The following is a 22541-nucleotide window of genomic DNA, read 5'->3' as shown; positions in this document are numbered from 1 at the left end:
TTAAATAAATAATTGTTGATTTTTTTTTATTGTTTCGTTAACAATTCTGTTATGTTAAAAAAATCTTGTTAGTATGTATGTCATTAATCATGGTAACACTGTGAATGATAAAAATAAAGTAGAGGAAGTGGAGATAATTTATTATTTTATTGATCTGGTGTTATCTATCGTCCGATCAAGTGATGATCCATTCATTCTTTTCTGATTCGTTCGGCCTTCGAAGAACCTTGTTATATTTAAATAAAATTTATCTGAGAAAATAATTAGATCTGGGTTGATCGTGTCTAATCTTAAATATCTTAAGTCTTTTATATATTTTTTTAACGTAGGTGCTCTATATCAAGCTAATGTCAAAGTTATAAGTCATCGTCATGTCGTAGCAGTTCTAAGACGTGTTACATAAAGTTGTGAGATAATAGAAATAAAATATAACCAGTTCCTTAAGTTTAGAAAAAAACACTTGTGCTAACCTCAAAGATAGTAAAAAAACTCATTTTACTTCAAAAATCTCTAAACAAGGTGTTTACAGTATCTAAGATTATTAACATATTAATTGAGGGGCAAATGAAAAATATATTAAATTCAAACGGCAACGCTCCGTGACTCGTCAGTAAAGTACGAAACGACTCCATTTCGAGGGTTCACCATAGAGTAGCGGCGCGCAGAGAGATCGAATTTTTTCGTAATTTAGGTACCACTAGGTACCTACATATATGTATGATATGAGGCAGCCTTTTGCACACCGTTTCACTCGCATTAAATTTAGTCATTGTATTGTTGTTTAGTGTTTGTTTACCTATATCGACTAATTGTTTGAATACATAACTTATTATAAAATACTTAATTCCAATATCTTCAACGGCAGAAAATATAGTTTAAATAAAAACTAAATTCAAGTCAGTTCACCTTTCAAATTAAAAACAACCTTCATTAAATATGTTTAGTTGCCAACATGAAGTTTACACTTACACACCTCTGTAATTAAAAAAAAATGTTATGTGAAATATACACACACACTACACCACACTATTTAAAATGATATCCATGAAAGCTACCCTCTGAAATCCGACTGTATTCTGCACATCTATGTTCTACGCTACACTGTAATCCACAAAAGGGTTCCGCGAAGGCTTAAAACAGCCACTTATTATGTATGTTACATTTCACTTTCAGACGTCATTTATATTCAAATGCTCAAAAGGCATTACTGTGCAAAAATTGTAACATTAACCCCTTTGAAATGAGTGAAATTGGTTTGGGGCGAATTCAAGTTTCTTCAAGTTTCTAAATCAGCTCATTCACGATTCTCTTTGTTGTTTCTTTTTAAGTTTATTTTTAAATGGGTTGATTAATTAAAGCCGCTATATATATGATTTTTCATCACGCGATACTTTACAAATATGAAATCAAATTAAATGAAAACAAAAACAAATTTAATGACCCAGCTTCAGAGAAGTTAATAAGTAAATATTCATAAAATAGAATCGAAACGGAAGCTTGAGCAGTTCAATAATTCACAATCAAAGAGGACCCGCGGAATTAGGGTAGCGGCACGAGATATCCGCATACAAAATGATTACATATCTGCCTTCTTCATCCGCTCACAAAGAATCTCAGCGGGGCACCTCAATATTATACCCCTGCCTTTGTGGTAGCTCCGAGATCCCAGTGGGAAGCATGCTTTATGGTTTCAAATGATAAAACTGTTTGTTAGTCAGTAGCTTTGAAGAAATTTATTTGACTTACCGTGTCCGATTTGACGTAGTTAAGACCATTCATGTTTCCAACGAGATATTGACGTGTGATTCCTAATGATTTTTTAAATGTAAATAGATTTTGATGTTTTTGTTGGTTGTTTCAGATTGCGTGACGAAAGAGGCGACATGGAACGAGTTATGGCAATCGATAAAGCTCGTGAAGGGTCACATAATGGTGAGTAGATTGAACTTAAGTTGTACAAAGGCGACTAAAAATCGTAGTTTGATGAATCTTTCTCTCACGAACATTTTTGCGATAGGTAAAGTTTTCTGAATAGGTAGCTTTAAAGGAGGTACATAGAAATTTAGCTCCGTATTGAGGAGGTTATTCCCAAAATGTCTATAAATTATTAATTTTGTGAATACACTGAAAGTTTTGTCCTGAAAACTCGACTTTTGAGTAACACATTTAGCTTCATATTTAGGATGTTATTTGCTGGATGTCTACAAATTATCATTTTTTTTATATTCCTCTTCACAGGTTCATCGCCAGGTCACAGTCCTGTGCTCAACCTCTCGAAGTCGGGGTCGGGCGACCGCGACCGCTCGGACCGGAGCGATCGCAACGAGCGGGGCGAGGGTTCCGCGAGTGGGCGCAGCTCCGCCGCGTCGCGCCGCACGCCGCAGCCGCCGCGGCTGCCGTCCGCGGCGGCGCCCGCCTCGCCGCGCTCGCACTCGGACGAGAGCGACGCAAACATGTCCGACCAGGACGACCACAACATGAAGGAGGAAGACGAGGGTCAGTTGTCAAGTTGTCATTTACCTATGCTTTGAAATTAAGATTCGACTACCGACTTTTTTTCGCAGTCTACCTTTGAGTGCTAATCGTACCCATAGAACCATGTCACTAGTTTAAGTTACAAACTATAGATTATTATTAGGTACTCGATAGAGAATGGATCCAAATTTTTTCTTAACGCTCGCATCTCAATACACCTTAACGTGGATACGAAGGTGTGCGGATAGTTGTATTTTAATAACGTTTCAGCAATTCTCCCTCACATCACTGGTATCTGGAGGAGGCAAGAAAGTGTCGGCGTAGCATTAACACAACGCGGTATCACCCGTCCAATATACTCGACATGTAATGCTCGGCAAAATTACCCAGTAATAGCTCTGGAACCTTCAGCATTCATAGTTCGGAAATTATCAGCCATAAAACCACCTTCCTTTTATTTTAGAAACTGGAAATACCTACTTATAATAAGTGTAAAATTGCTACTACTATAACATTGTAGGTACGTAGCAATTTGAGGTCATGTTAATTATTTTATTACTGAATTCTCGATTTATGAAACTTAATACAGTCTGCGGAAGGCAAGTGCGGAGTTTATGCCGTAGGTAATCGTAATAATTTGGCATTTGCGCGTACTGGGCGATTAAGGAATTGATGCGCCTTTCCCATACGTTATCTCATGACATGATCCCTAGACACCGCACGTTTGCTTGTAATGGGTGTATATAATAAAATCTTATTACGATTATCCTCTACGTTGCCCTCCGTTGGTGTATGAATAGGGATTTAAAGGACTCATTTTCCATTGTGAATTTTACCCTTATTTCTGCCATGCATTATCAGATTTACATGGCAATTATGGGCCATGTTAGTGATGCGGGGTCAATCAAACAGTCCATTAATTGACTGAACATCTTACGCGCGAGTAATATAATTATCTAAGTAATTTATTTTAACTACTCGTAATAGAGTTAAGGCATGCAACATTTTGATATTAACGTATCTATTGGAATATTAAAAATGATTGCGGGACTATCATGAATATGACAGCATTATTTTAACTAGTTTGTTACACATTTTGCGGTGTAAAATATATTCAACTCCCTCGCTTGTAATCTGTTATCTTATTTGTGTTCAAGTTAAATCTATTACTGTCATAAGTAATCATAAATAAAATCACTTGAACAAAAGGCGATAACCGCTCATTACATCCATAAACATTTTAAAACTAGATTGAAAGATAGCATTTAAAATAGTGTTTGTGTATTATTAAAACGATAATGAAAAGAAATAACTGTGAGAAGAGTTTTTACGTTTCTGTGTTCATTAACGTGGAAGTGAGGGAAATAATAGAACATGAACACGAGTCAGCGACGGCATCGCTAATCACAACACCCATCCACAAATATAACTAGTCTGCGCTCACAATAGCTAAATCAAGTGAAACAATAAGGATTGTCTATTGTAGTTATGTACAAAATGTTCGGAGACCGTGGGAACGGATAGCTGTCTACGATTATAGGAAAATGCTCACTCGGCCACGGCTTACGGGATGAACCTCGAGAAAATTGAGTAAACAATGGGTTTGATGTCGACACCTATTAAACACCTCAAATAAATTATTTCGACGAGGTACGCTATTTCGCAGGCGATTCGATATTTCAAAATCAATCATATGCATGTTTGTTTAAAATAAATTACATCGATCCGCGTGATCTGTGATCACGCAGCACGCTTGTCCTGAACTCATTAAAGTGCTCTTTTCAAATCGTGTCATTCAACTTTCGTCTTTGCCCGTCTAAGATTACCTCTTTCTTTCAATCACTAATCTCACTTTTTATGTTGATTTCATTTATAACCCTGAAGTAATTCATTTCTTATCTCGTTACTAACTAATGTCTAACTTGGATGCATAATAATAGAGTTTAGTTTCGTGTGATGAGTTCTGATAGGATTCTGTTAATTGGCCTTATTAGGGAGATGGTGTTGTGACAAGCGGAGAGTGCTATCGTGAGCATCGACAATGACGAAACGATGTTGTCTTCATTATTTGATGAGCATTCACTATGTTGTCAGTTAAATTAAATGTATCGATAGATTATTCATATTCGTGGCGTGGGAGAGCAAAATTAAAAACGCTTTTTATGCGTGAGGTCTTAATATTGAAGAGATTCGTTTCATTTGATAATTTAGTGGTTATAGGTATTACTATATTATAGCAAAGTGAAGAGTAACATTGGTAGGTATGCGAAATATGCATTTGTAGCAGGATTACGTTCTATCAAAATTTGATGCAACAAAGGATATTCCCATTCATAATGTACTAATTTTGCATTGCTGAATCCTTGTGCAATAATAATAATCATTTTGTATTGCAATAATAACTGCGCCGAATGATACGAGCACGCGATGGGCTTGTAAGTCGGTATTGCTTGCTTATTTTTACCGATACCATTTAGAGTAGTGAGCTTTTATGATTTATAATACTAGCGCGGGTAGTAGCTAATAAATAAAGTTGAATTTATAATGTAGGCTACTTAATTCGCAACAGAGTTAACAAAGTTAGTTATATTTTATGAGATAAATTATGTGTATCGTAGGTACACTTAAAATCTATTTTAATCGAGATTTGTAAGACTCCTGTCTACCATGCTTCTGAAAAGTGATATTCGTCGGGTGTAGGTATTCTATAATAACCAGATACTAATACTCATATTATTTAGATTATTTTACTTTCCTAATCGGTCCTTTTGGATCATGATTACGGGTGTGGGTTTATTAATTCCTGGGGCTGATGTCCAGGTTAGGCCCTTTGTTTTTTTGCGTGGCATTGCGAGAATCCTCTGCTAGTCTATGATTGTATGTGATACCCACTAATTTGTAGACACCCTTGTCTAGGAGCAGATCTGAGCGACAACGACCGCGACCTGCCGACGTCCGGGTCGCCCGCGCCCGTGAGCTACGCGGCGCAGGCGACGCCGCCCGTGCCCGTCGACCCCGCGGCCGACACGCTGGTCTCCTCCACCGAGACCCTGCTCCGGAACATCCAGGGGTTGCTCAAGGTGGCGGCGGACAACGCGCGCCAGCAGGAGCGCCAGATCAGTTACGAGAAGGGTGAGTTCACTACTGAGCTAGTTTTCGAAACCAATCTTTTTTTGTCTACAGTACCTAGGTACTAATAAATCTAATAATATACATACAGTCTATGAACCCCTTGCATTGTTAGATTGCCACTTAGATACTACTCGTTCAACAGAGGAGAAAAGCTGATGTACCTATTTTGTAATGGTTAGAACAAAAAAACATAACCTTTCAGATGCAAATAAGTATATATGTATTACCTTGGCTGGTACCATAATCTAGACACGCGGCAGCGTGTCAAGCCAAGTTCAAGCAAAGGAACTGGCTAGCCAGCGCCAAGTGTAATATTACACGAACCACTTGGTGCCACTTTTGACCCTTCTATATGTCTTACTCCATTCCTAACCTCATTATTTGTTTGAAATAAATATTTATTTTAAACATTGTCAAGCAATTCCTTAATACCTAGACTAAAGTAAACCGACCAAAACAAAAAAGTGACTTAAGTATTATATATTATATCATAATTCTCGAGAGTAGGTAATGTAAATGAAGTACCATCTTAATTCTAACTTTTAACTAAGCAAAGTAACTGATAGGTATACCTAAATAGGCAGGTTCGTTTTAATTCTGCTTCCTTGAAAGCTCTTAATGTGTGTTGTATAAGCGCTTATGACCGTTATAAAAGAGAATTTATATCGATTACTATTTTATCGAGGAAGCATCTTAACATAATCTAGACAGACAGATGATTTTATAATTAATGGATTTTGAACTTAGTTCACATTATGATCATGCTAACGCTTATGCTTTCTAAGAAAATGTTACGGTTTCTAAATTTACATATGAAATTATTATAAGATGGAGACACTGCTGCAGGAAGGTTTATCGGTGTAAATGCTGTAATCGATATTAGTCGAGATCCAGCGCGAGTCGATTCCGCGTAACATACCGTAAGCAACGCTGATTAGACCCTCTTAATATCGGAAAGCACGTACTTTTATAACTTACTAGTTTTCCATTCCTGTAGGTCTGCTCGCCGTCTCGCGTAACGACACTGGAATCATTTGCATCGCATTATGACCAGACTATTTATTGCGTTATTACGATAAATTATTAAAATTAGAAAATAGTCGGTAAACAGCGGTTTTGTTGCCATTATTTATAAGTACAGTCGCATGGGTCACTCTGAGCTAAGACTGCGTCCTTACATATAATATACCATACACCGTGTCCTACACAGTGTAAAACAATCGCGAGTTTTACCGATGTAATTACGTCCTTCGCGATTATCCTATTTACTCACAGACGTAGTCGCTCGGGCAACATGTGTTATTATGAACGAATAACGACCAGATGAATAATATAGTGAAATTCAGAATGGTTACGTAGTCATAAACCTAACATTAAAGTAACCCTCGACAGGAGGAGACAGGTCGGGTCTGTGCCGTTCTTCATGCGGGCTCATGTCGTGCCTTTTGCAAATAGCCGTAGAACAGATGCGTCTGAGTTATAGCCCGGCCCACTATCATTACACACGATTCCATTCGGACAGCATAATTATTTAATTGATATTTCTGCGAGTTATTTATTCACGTCATTCCGTGTTTTCCATGAGAAACTCTCTGTGCGTTATGGTTCAAAAGCTGTAACTATAACTGTAGAACGAAATTATTGGAAAGCATTATCTTATTTATTTTAATACGCGATGTTCGTTTGCGTTGAGACCGCTCTTCCATTGGATCGAGGGTTCAGCTAAATTTTGATAGATGGCGCTGCTTGTCTGCAACACTACCGTTTATTACTCAAAACATTGTAATCAAATGACAATAGTTATGGAGCAAAGATGTATTTAATCGCTCCCATTACGTCTTTGGAGTTAAGAACATACGCGTGGCATCAATTTAATTGTATTATGTATACCTACTGAAGTAACATAACTTACCTGTCACATTATGCATCTTCAAAAGTTTTCAGTGACTTTATTCGAAAGTTATTAGAATATGTATTAAGATTTGATATAGGTAGGTACACTACATAGGTACCAAAGGCATATTTAACTTCCGGTAAAAATGGAAATTACGATCGGATTTTAACATTATTCAATTCGTCGAATTCTAAACAAAAGAAACGAAAACACAATTGTTGGCTATAAAATACAGTGAGGTCGGGGAGAAAATTCGCGGGGCGAGTCATCATCAAACTTGAATATCAATATTGCGCCGCGGGCCAATTGTATTAATAAACAAAACAAAATGAGAAATAATAATGCTATAGGCCAACAAAAGGTTCCATTTCTCCCCCTGATACATAAGTAACCGCTAAAGGAATAGCTCCCTAATCCGATAAGAGTAAGAGTCGAAATCGCGTACAATGCCAACCGGTAATTTTGTTATTACGATAATAAAAATATTGTTGATGAAACATTTTTCGAATCAATGTGTCTGGCGATCTTTACCGTTGAATTTTTAAAGAAATTACAGCAATCACTCGGTTGGTCCGCTCCGGGAATTGATAGGTGTTACTGGACGCGAACCTCGCGATTTAGTTGGTCCCTTTGATTAGACGTTATTTAAGGTAGGTACCTAAGTTACTAACTCTTATTGGTGAATTATATTTTGTAACCTGTCTTATTTTGTTACCTTTCGTTTGAGCCAAAACACATTGCGTTTGCTTGTACTTTGCTTACATTATCTCTATAGAAACGTGTAAACATAGCAGCATAGGTCATAACGACACCCCTCGGTCCCATACAAATGGCAGATCACTATCTAGGCACATTCGCTGACAATTTTTACACTACTGCAGAACGGGTGACGAACAGACAGAACGAGTGCACATTCACTGCCTTATCAGATAACCACAGGAAGGGTTGTTTGAAAGGCCTGTGCTATGATAAAATGCTGTCGATTCGTTCGTGTAAATAGAAAGGCAATGAATGGGAAATAGGTGTCATATTGCGGGCTTTTCAAGTGCCATTTTCGGTGTTCACTACCTATGGATAAACATGCACACACACTATAGTACCTACTAAACTAACGTAGTGTTGTAGGAGCCGAGGATTGGATATTTTTATAAATCATAGATAAGTTCAACGCAAGTCCATCACGCAAGGATAATTCAAATAGGTACAGTAAGAATCATTGACTTGCCTAACCTTCTCTGCCACCCGTCATCTCATTCAACTTTTTTATAAACTAAAATTATAGCTTTACATCAACTCGTTCCTGTCCTTTGCTGCATTTCTTTTACGTAGGTAACTTTTAGCGGTCAATACATTACATTAACGCATTCTGCGGTCAATCGAAAAAATAAAACATTCCGAACAAGCGAAATCGGTCTGATGCGATCGTCGCGACATAAATCTACTTCGGCTACTCTTTTAAGCCTTTATCCCTGTTAATTCTTACCGCTTAGTTTATTTCTGAGCGAATGGCCGCTCTTGTTGCCCAGGACTTGTTTCGCTCTTTTGTTTTACAACTATCAGTTTTTGTTAAGCTAAGTGCTGTTCAACGGACAAATGGCACACACGGGCAGATAGAGCTCTGCTTTATGGGATCAGATGCTCAATAAATTAGGGATTTAATTTGTTCACAACCTTGGTTTATATAAACGAATTTTAGCTTGCTCCTATTCTATATCTATATCTTGACATTAGAAATAACCATCGAATCGAAACATTACCTATTCCTTATATTTATATATTTATTGAAACTTTATTGCACGAAATATATAGGTACAACAATGTACAAATGGCGGACAAATGGAAAATGGTGGGAATGTATGGATTCGATGGATATTCTGGATTGCTAACAATGTTTCGATCCGCACTATCCCGTATACCTACTCTCACTCCACTACATTAATAGAAACACTTAAACAAACATGGCCATCAGATTGACCGGCAATCTAAACTCATGTTTACCATTTACAAACACGGAAAACCCTAATCAATGAATGTGTAAGCCCTAGTTTCGCCCGTCATTGGTGACGGAAAATCGCAAACACAAGTTGCCTAAGGGAAACAGCCCATCAATAACCGAAGTGACCGATGGAACAAACACGAACTGGCCAATGATAAAAACTGATGAGCAAATAGACAGACGGGTTTTGTGTACTCAGCTAATGGATTCAATTGATATGAAAGCTTTTACAATGCTGACGACGTCGCGTCGTTATCGTGCTGAATTACCAGCGGTTATATGAATTTGCGTACGATTTTCTAGTTGATAACATTTGGAAACATTTTATTGGTGCATTTTTGACCCATTAAGAGAGACACGTCGAGGAGAATACTGAAGAATGCCTCTTCGGGTCGCCGAGCTATATTAGTTAGTTTTTTTTTTGTATTCTTGCTTCCATAGACAGTGATTTTCATTACTCTTAGGTGAACTTCTCAGCATCTCTTTTGTTCTTCCTTATTAAAAGTGATGCTACACGAATAAATATTTGTGCAACTAAGGTAATAAAAATACGTAGATAATTCGTTGCTCGATACTGCCTCTTTTTGCAGGCCAGGAACTGCCTAGGGACCGTGGATATTGATGAGAAACATGAATTTAGAAGTATCCTTGTTTGCCATCAACTTATTAAAAAATGTGGAACGTTACTTATTAGTGAACCCTTACAAAATTATACAAACATGTCAGTCACAATTCAAACTCCTATTTACTGATAGGATTTGTCAGTAAAGCGGTCCATCACGAAGCGGGCCATAACTCAAACTCGCTAGCTCCCATCGCAGTATACTGGTGTGCTAATTTAGAATAGCTTAAATGTTTTAAAAGCCAAGTGCGCTTAGGTCGTTTTGCACTAGCATCGCAGTACAAACAACCGCCCCCAGCGGCTAACGAGCCACCGCGAGATGCGCCGGAGTCGATAGCCAACGACGCATTGTTGCCGCGCCGCGCCAGCTTTCGCACCATTGTGAAGAGGTGCTGCAAAAATCGTCGAGTTCAATCTCTATTTGTTTACTTCAACTTTTAACTTGAATTATGAGATCTACGATTTTTGTTTCACGTAAGCTATAGAACCACGCTAAGTTTTCATGACAAGTGCTACGTCAAGTAGGTATGGTGATTATAGGGATATATGCATACTTACTGCCAAGTTTGTGCAAAGTTAGCGTGGCCATATTAGTCTAGTGCAAAGTTTTGGCTTCGATAGCACTGAAAAACATTACGAGTGCATTATATGGCTAATTTGCTGGACAATCCACGACGTCTACAACCGGAAACAGCCACTGGCTTATATTTTTCATTTTCCAGAACCTACCTAATAAAATATACTGCAAAACGTAATTCAAGACCAAAAAAAGTAACCAATGTTGCCACTTTTTACTAGTGCGTCTTGTCTCTATGTAAAAATAAGTAAATAAAAGTACTTTTATTTAAATAGTAGGAGTAAAATTACGAATACATAATTTATCTTAGCGTGATTATTTATCACAAGGAATTTACAATTTTACAAACAAATTATTGCAATGGCAACATTGTCTTACTTTTTTTGGTCTTGAATTACGTTTTGCAGTTTGGTAGGTATTAACTATTGTTAATAAGTATTATTGTTGGGGTTTCCCCGTGTAGTGTATTCACGGGGATTTCAAGATCATTTAGCATTAAGATAAGTACGAGTAGGCGTCTAGTTTTAAATTGAGTATTAATTTTATTACAACTTTACAGTATACGTACAAAACTCATACTGGTACCTTTGCGCGATTAGTTATTGACTTCTATAAGGTTTCCTATTCCTACACAATGTGCTCGCTGGACTAAATAAACCATAAGGTGACAGCTGAGCATTAAGTCATGTGCACAGTCGGATAGCATGGCTAGTTATTTTAACTATCCAGCTAATCGTTATATGTAAGATGAACGTTGTGTAAAGTGATAAAAATGCTAATAGATTAGTTTTCAATTGTAAGCCAACTTGAATTGATTGCTGGCACAGTAAACAGTAAGCACTTGGCGAGAGCTCTACAGACCTTACAACTACATAATTGCATGCAATTTTCGATAGGTACATTACCGACGAAAGAGGTGCAACAAATTCAATAATTGTCAATGTATCTAAACACGTATGCGATTGGTTGCAGAGTGGAGGAGCCCTTTTAGCATTTGGTTTGCGACTTCAGCAGCGTTTTTGTAAACTTAATTTGTTTTTTATACTTTTTGATCGCTAGATGTATTAGGCGAAAGAAGCGAGTTTGTTATTATATAGAATGAGCGTTGATTAGACATCAACCTCGCGCTCGAAGTGTGTACAGCCCTTAAAATGGCATTCCCGCAATGTACCGATACGCGACATCGGCCATATTGGATTACTGCGCGTGTCGCTCCGGTTACGATGCGCGCGCGCACGAGACTCGACCACACACACGCTAATACCTATTGGCCAAGTTTATCTTGGCCGTGGTTTAGCAAATTACTATGTGCGAGTCATGACGCGTATAAATTTAATACTTTTTTTAAATTAATTACAGATGTTTTAATTATTCTCGAGTAATTAGCTGTTCTTTGTTAGAAATAATGCGAATCTATCTAATATAGGAATGGAAGAGCCACAGGACATCAGCATGTTCCTAATTTACCGTAGTTATTTTATTAATAAGAAGGTACTTATACCCTCTGCCCACGACTTATACAAATTTATATGTTTTTAACAATCGTTTCTTGGTTTGGATCGGATTGTCTTTGAATGTAGGTATACCTATAATATGTACTATACCTATATATATACAATACAATACAATACTCTTTATTGCACACCTCACATACACGTAGTACATATATTTAAACAATGAGTTGATAATTCTCAAAAACAACAATTGTATAATCAACCAAATTTAATGCCAACCAGCCATTTTTGTCTATTATTATATCCGGTAGGTGAAGTTAAATAATTACGTTTATTTTCTTAGGGGAAAACTTTGGAGCGTGTTGCTTTACCGCCAGCGGCGTTCATGTGCTCAAATATTAACAGTGGAAATATTAAATTTCATCTGAACAATATCAAAATTACTTTGACATGCTTATTTATTAAGTCAGAACAAATGAATTATATTTCCTTATTTTAAGGCGAAATTAACCGAGGTCGACATGCCTAATTTTCAAATACATATATCTACATATTTCTTTTAAGGGAACTTAGTGCAATCAATTAATTTTTCACCACATCCACACCAGCTCGGAAAGGCTTACTTTGCACTTCGAAAACTGATAGCAAAGTTGCATTTTATTCACATGTGAGGCAAAGTAACCAAATGCAAATTTTGAGTTTATTTCTTAATGTTTGCTGGTAGAACTGACTTTTAAATGATGATTTTGGATGATAAATATTTAATAACATTCATTTGGATTTGATTTGGTTTGATTTTGTTTGATATTTTACATTTAATGTTTGCTTCGTGTTGGTGTGGTGAAAAATTTTGTGTACCACTCGGGGACAAATTTTGTTTAACCCTCGTGCTTTGAAACCCTCGCAACGCTCAAGATTCCATTTTTGGAACCACTCGCTACGCTCGTGGTTCAATTTTGGAATCTTTCGCTTGCTCGAGTATCAATATTAGCACGAGCGGTTAAACAACAACTTTGCCCCCTTGTAAAACAAATAACTATTATAAATTTTCTGATCTATAGTGACTTTCATAATTGTACCGCTCGGAGGTTTATTATTAGGAAATATGTCGGCCTCTGCTTACCTAAGCTTAAGGATATCGACATCGACATTTGAAGTACGTTTTCGTTCGTATAACTTTAGGTACCTACACGTGGATACTTGTGCGTATAGTAGAGAGCTAATATTACCACCAAATATTTATTATTATTATTAAACATTTATATATGTTCAGAATATACAAAACTTGCTTAAAATTCCTATTTGCATATTCCATTAAAACTAGCAAACTTTACAAAAACAATAATTTGAATTTGGAATTATTGTTTCCGCACGTTGAGTATGTTAAATTGTTAATCTATTTTCTCGAGCAGCAGAGGGTTAAATACTTATTCCGCCCGGGGCTTGTAACTATTGTAAGGGGCTATTTTGTAAGGGTGTATACATGTTAACACTTAAGGGGACATACGTCGTTTTGTTTTGACGAGGGAAGTCTGAACCCTGAAGTCGCCCATGTGGAAACGGCGCTATGTAATCCGTTTTGGTTTGGCTTTGAATAAGAATTGACTGGGGCGGGAAACCTCCGTATTGTCAGTTTACTTTCCTATGAATCCTCCGATTTTAAAACGAGTAAAGTAATTATAGCTCTGCCACATAACTTACGCAGTTGGCGGAGTACTTGCGCGGTGGTTTTACAGTATAACGTAGCTTTGTTTAGTGCCTAAATAAATCTAGTCCAAGTATTTAATCATTACGTAATTAATAGAATGCTAATGAAACACGCAGAGCCAAGTCTTCAACTGGCCCGCAGTTCACCGTAATAACTTTTAAATGTCTAAGAAGTACTTCAAGTTAATCGTAGACCTATATAGAACCGAATTGGAACAGTTCCATGATTGGATTTGCCATACGGAAAACCAAAACTATTCGAAAAATAAAAACAATATCAAATTTTCCAGTTTTTGATTCACAATTTTAATAAAAAACGGTTATTATTTGTTAGGCGGATTTGTAGCAAATTTCAAGCTTAATTATTATGAACATATTAATTAGTACATATACCTTTGATTGCCAATGAATTTCTTCACAGTCTACTAAGTAGATAAGATGCTACTATTGGGTCAGTTTTCAGGACCCCTCCGCGTTGATAATGTCTACTGGTGCTGGTGAGTGTGTACTGTCTCTTCCGAAAATCGTTTTTTCCAGATTTATATTTTTGCCATTCGCAATTTTTACCATTTTACTTCTTCTCGATAGCTTCCTTTTCCGAAATCATATGTAACCAATCGCATATTACTGATGGTAACACTATTTAAAACTTAAATGTATTGTTTATTCAGGATTAACATTTTTGAGATAGGAAGTTTCTTTTTGTGGGTACTTACGTAAAAAAGGAACCGGTCAAATTCGAGTCGGACTCGCGTTCCAAGGGTTCCGTACATTACCCAATGTTTAATTATGTATTTATTTATGTGGAACGTGAATGAAATGTCTTTAAAAATCCGTAGGGGTTGGATCAAAAACGAATTAAAGGGGGGGGGGGGGGGGCAGATGGTCGGACAGACAGATAGGCGAGTGATCCTATAAGGGTTCCGTGTTTTCCTTCTGAGGTACGGAACCCTAAAAATAGGTACAGTATCAATAACTCTGTAAAATGTGCACGAATATATCTACAGGTTCAGTTAGTCAGTTATGAATTCCCAACAGTAGCTCAAATATGAATCCAGCACCGCAACAAGCTAAGAAACTCCCTCAGGATCTCAGATCTAATGTAGCTGGGTACTCCGGACCAACTGTATTATCGCACAAACATGTCCGGTCCAATTTGAGCTTTGAAACAAAAGGACCAAGATACAGATCAGATTGTTAGAGATACTATGTCAGGGTGTTTCGTGTTCGTGTATAAGTAAAGTAAAGGGGTAAAGTGAGACAATCGTAAAGTTTAATAATAATTACATTCTCAACTCTCCCCGCTTATGCACAATAATTAACCGCTTGGAATTACTTAGCCGAAATAATTTAATGTGACGCACGTCGGATTGCATGTACCTCTTTATTAGGGGCTCAGGACCTGAATCTGTTGTCACTTTTAAATCATTTCATACAGGATTTATTGAACATGCTTGATAGTAACTAAACAATGCTACTGTTTTATAGTCAACGTTCTTTAAGTACCTACTTACCGTACCTATTATTATTTCTTATTGAATTAATATATGTATAATAATCTACCAATACCTAATCATCTAAAATCTCAATCTCGTATCCAGTTTCGAGTAAGTACCTATAAACTGCTTTTTACCTGACTGTCGAGTGTTACTTTTAATATTAAACTCATGTAAATATTTAATATAGTATTGATTTTACTGATAACATCTAATATTTACATACATAATAATTTTAAGAAAAAAAAACCGACTTCTATGGGGCCCGGTGAAAGATTATGGTAGATGGTGCACTATGTAGAAAAGGAGGTAAAACCAGTACTTTCTAAGTAGTAGCATTTCGTTTCCGTAAGGGTCGTAGTTCTAGCCTAACCTAACCCACTTCTCTGATAGCAGTTCGGTTCTGTGAGGATCGCAGTTCGAACCTAATCAAACCCACTTTTCTAGTAGCATTTCGTTTCTGTAAGACTCGCAGTTCTAACCAAACCTAACCCACTTTTGTTCGGTTCTGTGAGGATCGCAGTTCAAACCTAACCTAACCCACTTAACGGCGCATGCGGTGCGGTGTACGGGAGTTTGAGCGGGAGGGGTTTGGCATCATCATACCCACATTTTATGGTAGGTAATCATAGTGGTTTATTTAGTTTAGGTATCATAGTGGTTTTCCGGGTCAAGGTCCGGGTCTCTGAGTCAGAGTCCGGGTCCGAGTCCCGGTCCGAGTCCGGGTCCGAGTCCGGGTCCGAGTCCGGGTCCGAGTCCGGGTCCGAGTCCAGATCCGAGTCCGGGTCCGAGTCCGGGTCCGAGTCCGAGTCCGAGTCCGAGTCCGGGTCCGAACCGGATCCGGGTATAAGTCCGGGTCCCAGTCCAAGTCAAAATCGAAATTCGAAATCACCAAACATGTACTATGCGTCGTTGAAGAGTTCTGTTCTGATCATCATCAGCAGTTCCACTTCATCAAATGCGACAGTTTTTAATGTAAATGCTTGATTTAATGATGAAAATAGAAAAAAATCTATACGTATGCCCTTAAGATTTGAGGAGTTCCCTCGATTCCTTATGGATCCCATCATCAGAACTCGAGCTTGACAGAAATGTGGCTTAAAAACTAAACTTGCTTAACAAACATAACGAAGAGGACAAATCGCCAAACGTGAACTATGCGTCGTTGAAGAGTTCCGTTCTGATCATCATCAGCAGTTCCACTTCATCAAATGCGACAGTTTTTAATGAAAATGCTTGATTTTCTGATGAAAATACAAAAATCTCTATACGCATGCCTTTAAAATTTGAGGAGTTCCCTCGATTTCTCATGGATCCCATCATCAGAACTTAAGCTTGACAAAATTGTGGCTTAAAAACTTAACTTGCTTAACAAACATAACGAAGAGGACAAATCGCCAAAGGTGAACTATGCGTCGTTGAAGAGTTCCGTTCTGATCATCATCAGCAGTTCTACTTCATCAAATGTCACGTTTTTGAATGTATATGCTTGATTTGTTGATAAAAACACAAAAATCACCATATGTATGCCTTTACGATTTGAGGAGTTCCGTTGATTCCTCATGGATCCCATCATCAGAACTGGATTTTGACAAAAACGGGACCAATCTGTATGCATATACATACAATCAAAAAAATTATTTTCAAAATCGGTCCAGTAATGACGGAGATATGGAGTAACAAACATAAAAAAAAAATAAAATAAAAAAAATAAAAATAAAAATAAAAAACATACAACCGAATTGATAACCTCCTCCTTTGGGATTTGGAAGTCGGTTAAAAAGAAGAATGACAGCAGCAGATAAATAAATACACGTATTTAGAGCTAAGCATCTAACAGAAAACTATTACACATTACACCCCTACACAAGCAGCGTGTACATCATCCGACTGTTCTTAATAATTTAAACTGGTATAAACCAAGGACTAAGGGCTTTAGGTGACCATAATTAAAAGGCCTCCGAGCCCTAAACGCGTCTAACCCGATATAGTTCAATTTACTGTGGACGTGGGATTGTCTCAACAGCGGTAACGGAACCCTTGTTTTAGTTGTAATTTACATACGGAATTACAAGGCGGAACATGTTTGACACAGTTGCGGACCGGACAAGTAATCATGAGCCCGATTCTGATTCTAATTTTTTGTACTGAAACTGTCATAGATTTGGACTATCAGCTGTCAAAAGTGACATTACCGGACCAGAAAGGTCACTATGCTCCTCGTGGAATATTTTCAATCTCAAACCTCGAGTTTGTAATAAGTAGGTACGTTATTTAGTTAGTAGTTGATCCATCACAGTCAAATTATTGTTCTTACATGTTTTGTGGAAGGTCAATAGTTGACAGAAAGAAAAAAACTGTTTCAAGTTCAGAGTTAAAACACTCGATCCTATTATCAGAAATTAATAATCCTACCCATAACTTTTAACAATATCCACTCGCACAATGCAGGCAGTACCGAAATGAAATACGTTATAGCGTGCACCTGCCTCAAGACTCCTCGAGTATTAATATTCGTTATATGCAGTTAAATTTTAGAAGCGCGCAACCATCGGGAAGTTTGCACGAAAATGAAAAATTACTGGTCAGGGAGCGGCGACCGCGAAACGCTGCATAAGAAACAACTAATGAAAGCTTAGAGCCATTCGCATAAATCTCCTTTACATTTTTAATACCAATATATCCAGCGAGGGGAGCCTCCGCCCGGGAAAAAATGTAGCCGAAGAAACTCGCGGACTTTCGCGTTTATATCTTATTTAAATACCACCAGATGTTGTCCGCTTATAAATGTGTATATTTTTTAATCGGTGCCTTACCAGAGACATAATGGTATCAGCCGATCTGCCGTCAGCTGGTATGTAGATGTATACAGAAGTTAATCGTGTTCGGTGGCTAATTTAAAAATCCCCTCTTGCCGAGGATTCGCATGGTCGGGGCCGTCATCTCGCTACGGCCGCGTGATATCTCTTTTGACCCGTGGCTTTTTTATTCGCTTCGTTACCTAAGCTTTTTCGTATCGTATCGAATCTCGAGAAGTCGTGTAGTCTCATTAAAATAATACGGGGCTACTGGATAATCTTATCCAGTGTGTTCCGATCGCAGATTGGGTGCGCGTGCTCCGATAACAGCACGAGTTATTCCGACGTTGCACGCTCGATACGCTACTATACTTTTTAATCCATTTTCCAACGACATCTTCATTATTTGTACTTCTGCCCTCACTATAATATAGCTGTGAACAACTGAACATCGTTACACGGCCTTCTTTTACGATCTTCTGCAAATATGCCTTAGTATTTATGTGGTGTTTCGGGTAAAATACGAAATGCAAATACCTTATAATATATTCATAAAATTATGTGTTACACATGTATGACAAAATCTCCGCGTCAAATAAAGTGCTACTAGACATGGTGTTTTTATTAAGAGCGTAAGCACCCGGTATTCCGAAAGCGTCTGTATTACGTGGGGTAAGAGCCGAGTGCACGGCTTCGTGAGAGGTTTTATGTTCAAATTTTCACACATAATAAAGGGAAGCAATTCTTATGATTATTAGCGTGGAGACTGCGGGAATAATCCTCCGCTGTGACAAAGCCTGTGACATCATTCGAAAATTCTAATAACAATAAAATAAAATTGCTGCCGGTTTGTAAATTTAAAAACGGCACAGGGAAGAAAATTCGGATTCCGCACCACGGAGGCCGTTATCGTTACTTCGGATTTACCTATTAAGAGTGTCATGAATATAAGACGAACAAATGTTACATTAGTTTCGCGACTGGTAAATTTAAAATACCTAATTGAATTCTTTTAATTTCCCAATTGAATTCATTTTACGCTTATCTTCTGTAAGTACTAAAATGAGCATTATTCGGGAGTCATAATTCCTTCGTTATTACTATTAATATTACACCTTAAGACTGGCAACGACTCCAGTGTTAATTCGAGCGAAAACCGACCTAACACAATTCGACGGAGAATGCTGGCTTTTGTTTCCCTTTTCAGAGTACGATTTTGGTCGCTTTCACCTTAACGCCCGTTTAAATTATTTCTTCAGTTTGAAGTCATAAATTTAAAGCAGACTTTAATTGTTATTTTAACTGCAAGCTTAACTTAGTCTTCACCTCAGTTGGGGGGCGTGAAAATATGTCTTAATTCGCATCCTATGACTAATATTCCATTGAAATTAAATTTCTACACAATCCTCAATTTTTTTTTAATGAATGCTTTGATATCTTTCAAATAGTTTATTTCTTGAATTTTCTAATTGTTTATATTGTGACTATGTAAGAGTATTTAGTAATTTGTCCACCTTTTTATTAAACTAGTTTTGTTCTAGTTTTTTCTGGTAGATATTGAAAATTGTTTAACGAAAATATTGAATCAAAAATAATCTTAACAAAATAACCTTGAAATTGAGAGGCTTCTTCCACCGACTACAATAAAAAGGTGTTTAATCTGTTTCGACAAATCTCCAAGGGCATCATGTACCAAATTTAAATATTATTGTTGTTTTTGCAGAGTGCACGAAATTGAAGGGAAATAGAATTTCGCGCCGAGCCCTGGGGGACTCCAAATCGCATTTGACTGCTGACTTTAAATAAAGCTGAAGATGTTTCCTCGAATAACTAGAGTCGGCATGGCCGCACAGGGATTAAAAATCGATCACAATACCAGCTTATTACTTACTGAACTTATTACTGACTTAATTAAATTGCGTAACCTGAATCGATCCTTTTGTTTATGGGTCTTCTTGATCCTTTCAATCATCTATCGACCATTGAGTTTCGGTATCATAATAATTGTCCATAATTATATATTCCCTTGAACGGAGCGCATCGTTTTTATTGTTATTTTATTTATAAAGTAATAATTTTTTCGTCGGACGCAACTCGATCAGGTTTTAAATTTGATTGATCCGATATAAAGATCGATTTAATAATAATCGAGTGTTCCGCTTTGGTGTTTTGCTTTTCTCTTGTTTTTGTCGATAAACGTTTTCATTGGATCGATTTTGTTTTCTGTCTGCTTTGTGTCTGAATTTGGATGATTTATTAGCCACTAATTTTGACGTAATTCGTTCAACGTCTTATCGATTATAATTTAGTGCCATTAAATGTTTAAAACATAAGGATCGGGGATTGAATGGAAATTAAAAGTGGGCTGTTTAAATGTAGGTTTGGTAAGTGTTGATACGGTTGGGAACATAAGAATGCGTACGTTATATGTTGATGATAATAACTATAGGTTTATTGCAAAATTTAAGCTACTTAATTGCTGAGCATCATATTATTTATTGTTACTAAAAAAACAACATTTGGTAAAGCTGGAAGAGTTCCTACCTACAATTATTTCTTTGTATATCAAATTTGTCATTATGGTTGTAACATCAATTTCATTGGTTTTAGCATTTCAAAATTCTAACAGATGTAATCTAGCTATTTCGTAATATGTATTTTTAGCATTATATACTTACTAGCTTTTGCCCGCGACTTTGACTACGTGGAATTAGTTATTTGGGTAGTTTATTTTGATTTTTGTCGGGAACTTCAAGAGTAAAAAAATACAATTAGCACCCTCATTACTAATTATCAGACATCGGAAATTTTCCAGCATTTTTGGTGCAGCGGAGTGGTGTTAACGGAATTGGTATAAATAATTTCAACCCTAGTGATTAATTAGCGTTAATTACGTTAATATTAACCTTAATTTACCATTTCAGTTGAAATTATCTATACCAATTCCGTTAACACCTTGGAGGGTTAACACCACTCTGCTGCACCAAGAATGCTGGAAAATCTACGATGTCTACTTATTATTTACTTTAACATTCTAGTGCATTATTTAACTTAATTAACTTCAAATCACCAACTGAGCAGTGTCTTTTACTTCTTCTTCTTATTCTTTGTATGGATTGTAAGAATTGTGATAAAACTAACCACTTAGAAAATTACAAAGGCAACATGTGTAGCTTTGGGTTTTCATGCTTGAGAAAACTGTTTTCTTCGTATTTTTCCGCAGAAAGCAATAAAACGGATATTTTTTTATACGAGAGACTTTCGAACGTACTTAACTCCATGCCCATCTAGAAAACCCCATGCAGATATTTAGTATCTCAAGGCTTACTTAAGAATATGGAATAAACTATGAAAGAATACTTCATCACCATCATAAAAGAGCATTCACAAAATTTTACTAGTGCTCTTGTCATATTTAGACGTTCTGAAGCTAATGTTGACAGTGTTTGATTGGACACCAAGACGCAGAAATTGGTTTTGGATATGCATCTTTTATTGGGTAGTGTAAGCAAGTCATGATGGTTATTGCGAGGTGCGCGCGCGGCTGAGTACGCAACTACAGGGACCACCAGGAGCACCTAAAGGCGCTTCGCTCGCAAATCTCGAGATGGCCAGATACGCCGCATACCTACGGACCCTTAATGGCCATCCCTCGCTCGGGTAATTTACGTCGCATGTGCGAAACCACTCTTAACTAAAAGCCCTCTAAATTACACCATACACCGGGATTGATTCGGAATTAATCTCGCGCCGCTCTTATAGATTAACTTTTTATTATAAAACATAGTAATACAATTTTGATCATAAATTCTCACGCCCGCGCGGTGGAACGAAATTACTACAATTTTTTTTGATGTCTGTGACAGAAAAAAACAATTTGTTAAAAGAATTCAATCGACATAATTATGTACTTATGTATTTATTTTTAGCTTACAAGGCACATACTTAAAATGATATACATCCTACGTCTTATCCCAAATCTAAATCAGAATACATTTTGAGTAAGCTTTCGATATAATTGAGAAATAAACAATGTAAGGAGATACAACGTTTCAATTTACAAGATCTGCGGTAGCGATAGCTCGTGCGATACTCATACCTTTATTCTGCTTGTTATAGCGGCGCAGGACTCTTGTCTGCGTTTTATCTCAGATTTCTGTATGTCGATATGGGCCAGCTATCCTGCTTCCTCTTTGTACATTATATCATACGTGTAGATTTATATCATTAATTATGGTTTCTATTGACTCTAAGATTATTTTATAGTTAGTACCTACTAATAGGCATGAATATCTATCGACATTCAGAAATTATATCTCCATTAAACGCATATAGCTTTAACAGTTGTTTACATCAGAATGATATATCACCGCTTTGCGTACCTATAGTA

General features: G+C 37.0%; 2 protein-coding genes across 9 annotated transcripts in view; one reads left to right on the top strand and one right to left on the bottom strand.

The window, feature by feature from the left end:
• The window catches only part of LOC134663736 (protein retinal degeneration B), a 427614-nt gene that overhangs the window by 98680 nt on the left and 306393 nt on the right, over positions 1 to 22541 (bottom strand). The window lies entirely within an intron of this gene.
• LOC134663766 (dachshund homolog 1) overlaps positions 1 to 22541 on the top strand; it is a 165928-nt gene that overhangs the window by 97858 nt on the left and 45529 nt on the right. For 6 of the 8 annotated variants that reach the window (XM_063520292.1, XM_063520266.1, XM_063520249.1 and 3 more), the window contains 3 exons: positions 1862 to 1932; positions 2239 to 2496; positions 5392 to 5607. In XM_063520292.1, the coding sequence (XP_063376362.1) occupies positions 1862 to 1932; positions 2239 to 2496; positions 5392 to 5607 (545 nt within the window). The remainder of the gene's footprint in view (positions 1 to 1861; positions 1933 to 2238; positions 2497 to 5391; positions 5608 to 22541) is intronic. The other 2 variants (XM_063520257.1, XM_063520308.1) reach the window with 1 other exon arrangement.

The sequence above is a fragment of the Cydia fagiglandana genome, chromosome 1 (genome assembly GCF_963556715.1).
Source record: "Cydia fagiglandana chromosome 1, ilCydFagi1.1, whole genome shotgun sequence".
Lineage (NCBI taxonomy): Eukaryota > Metazoa > Arthropoda > Insecta > Lepidoptera > Tortricidae > Cydia > Cydia fagiglandana.
Note: the sequence above shows the minus strand (reverse complement) of the source record. Positions and strands in the feature narration are given on the sequence as shown.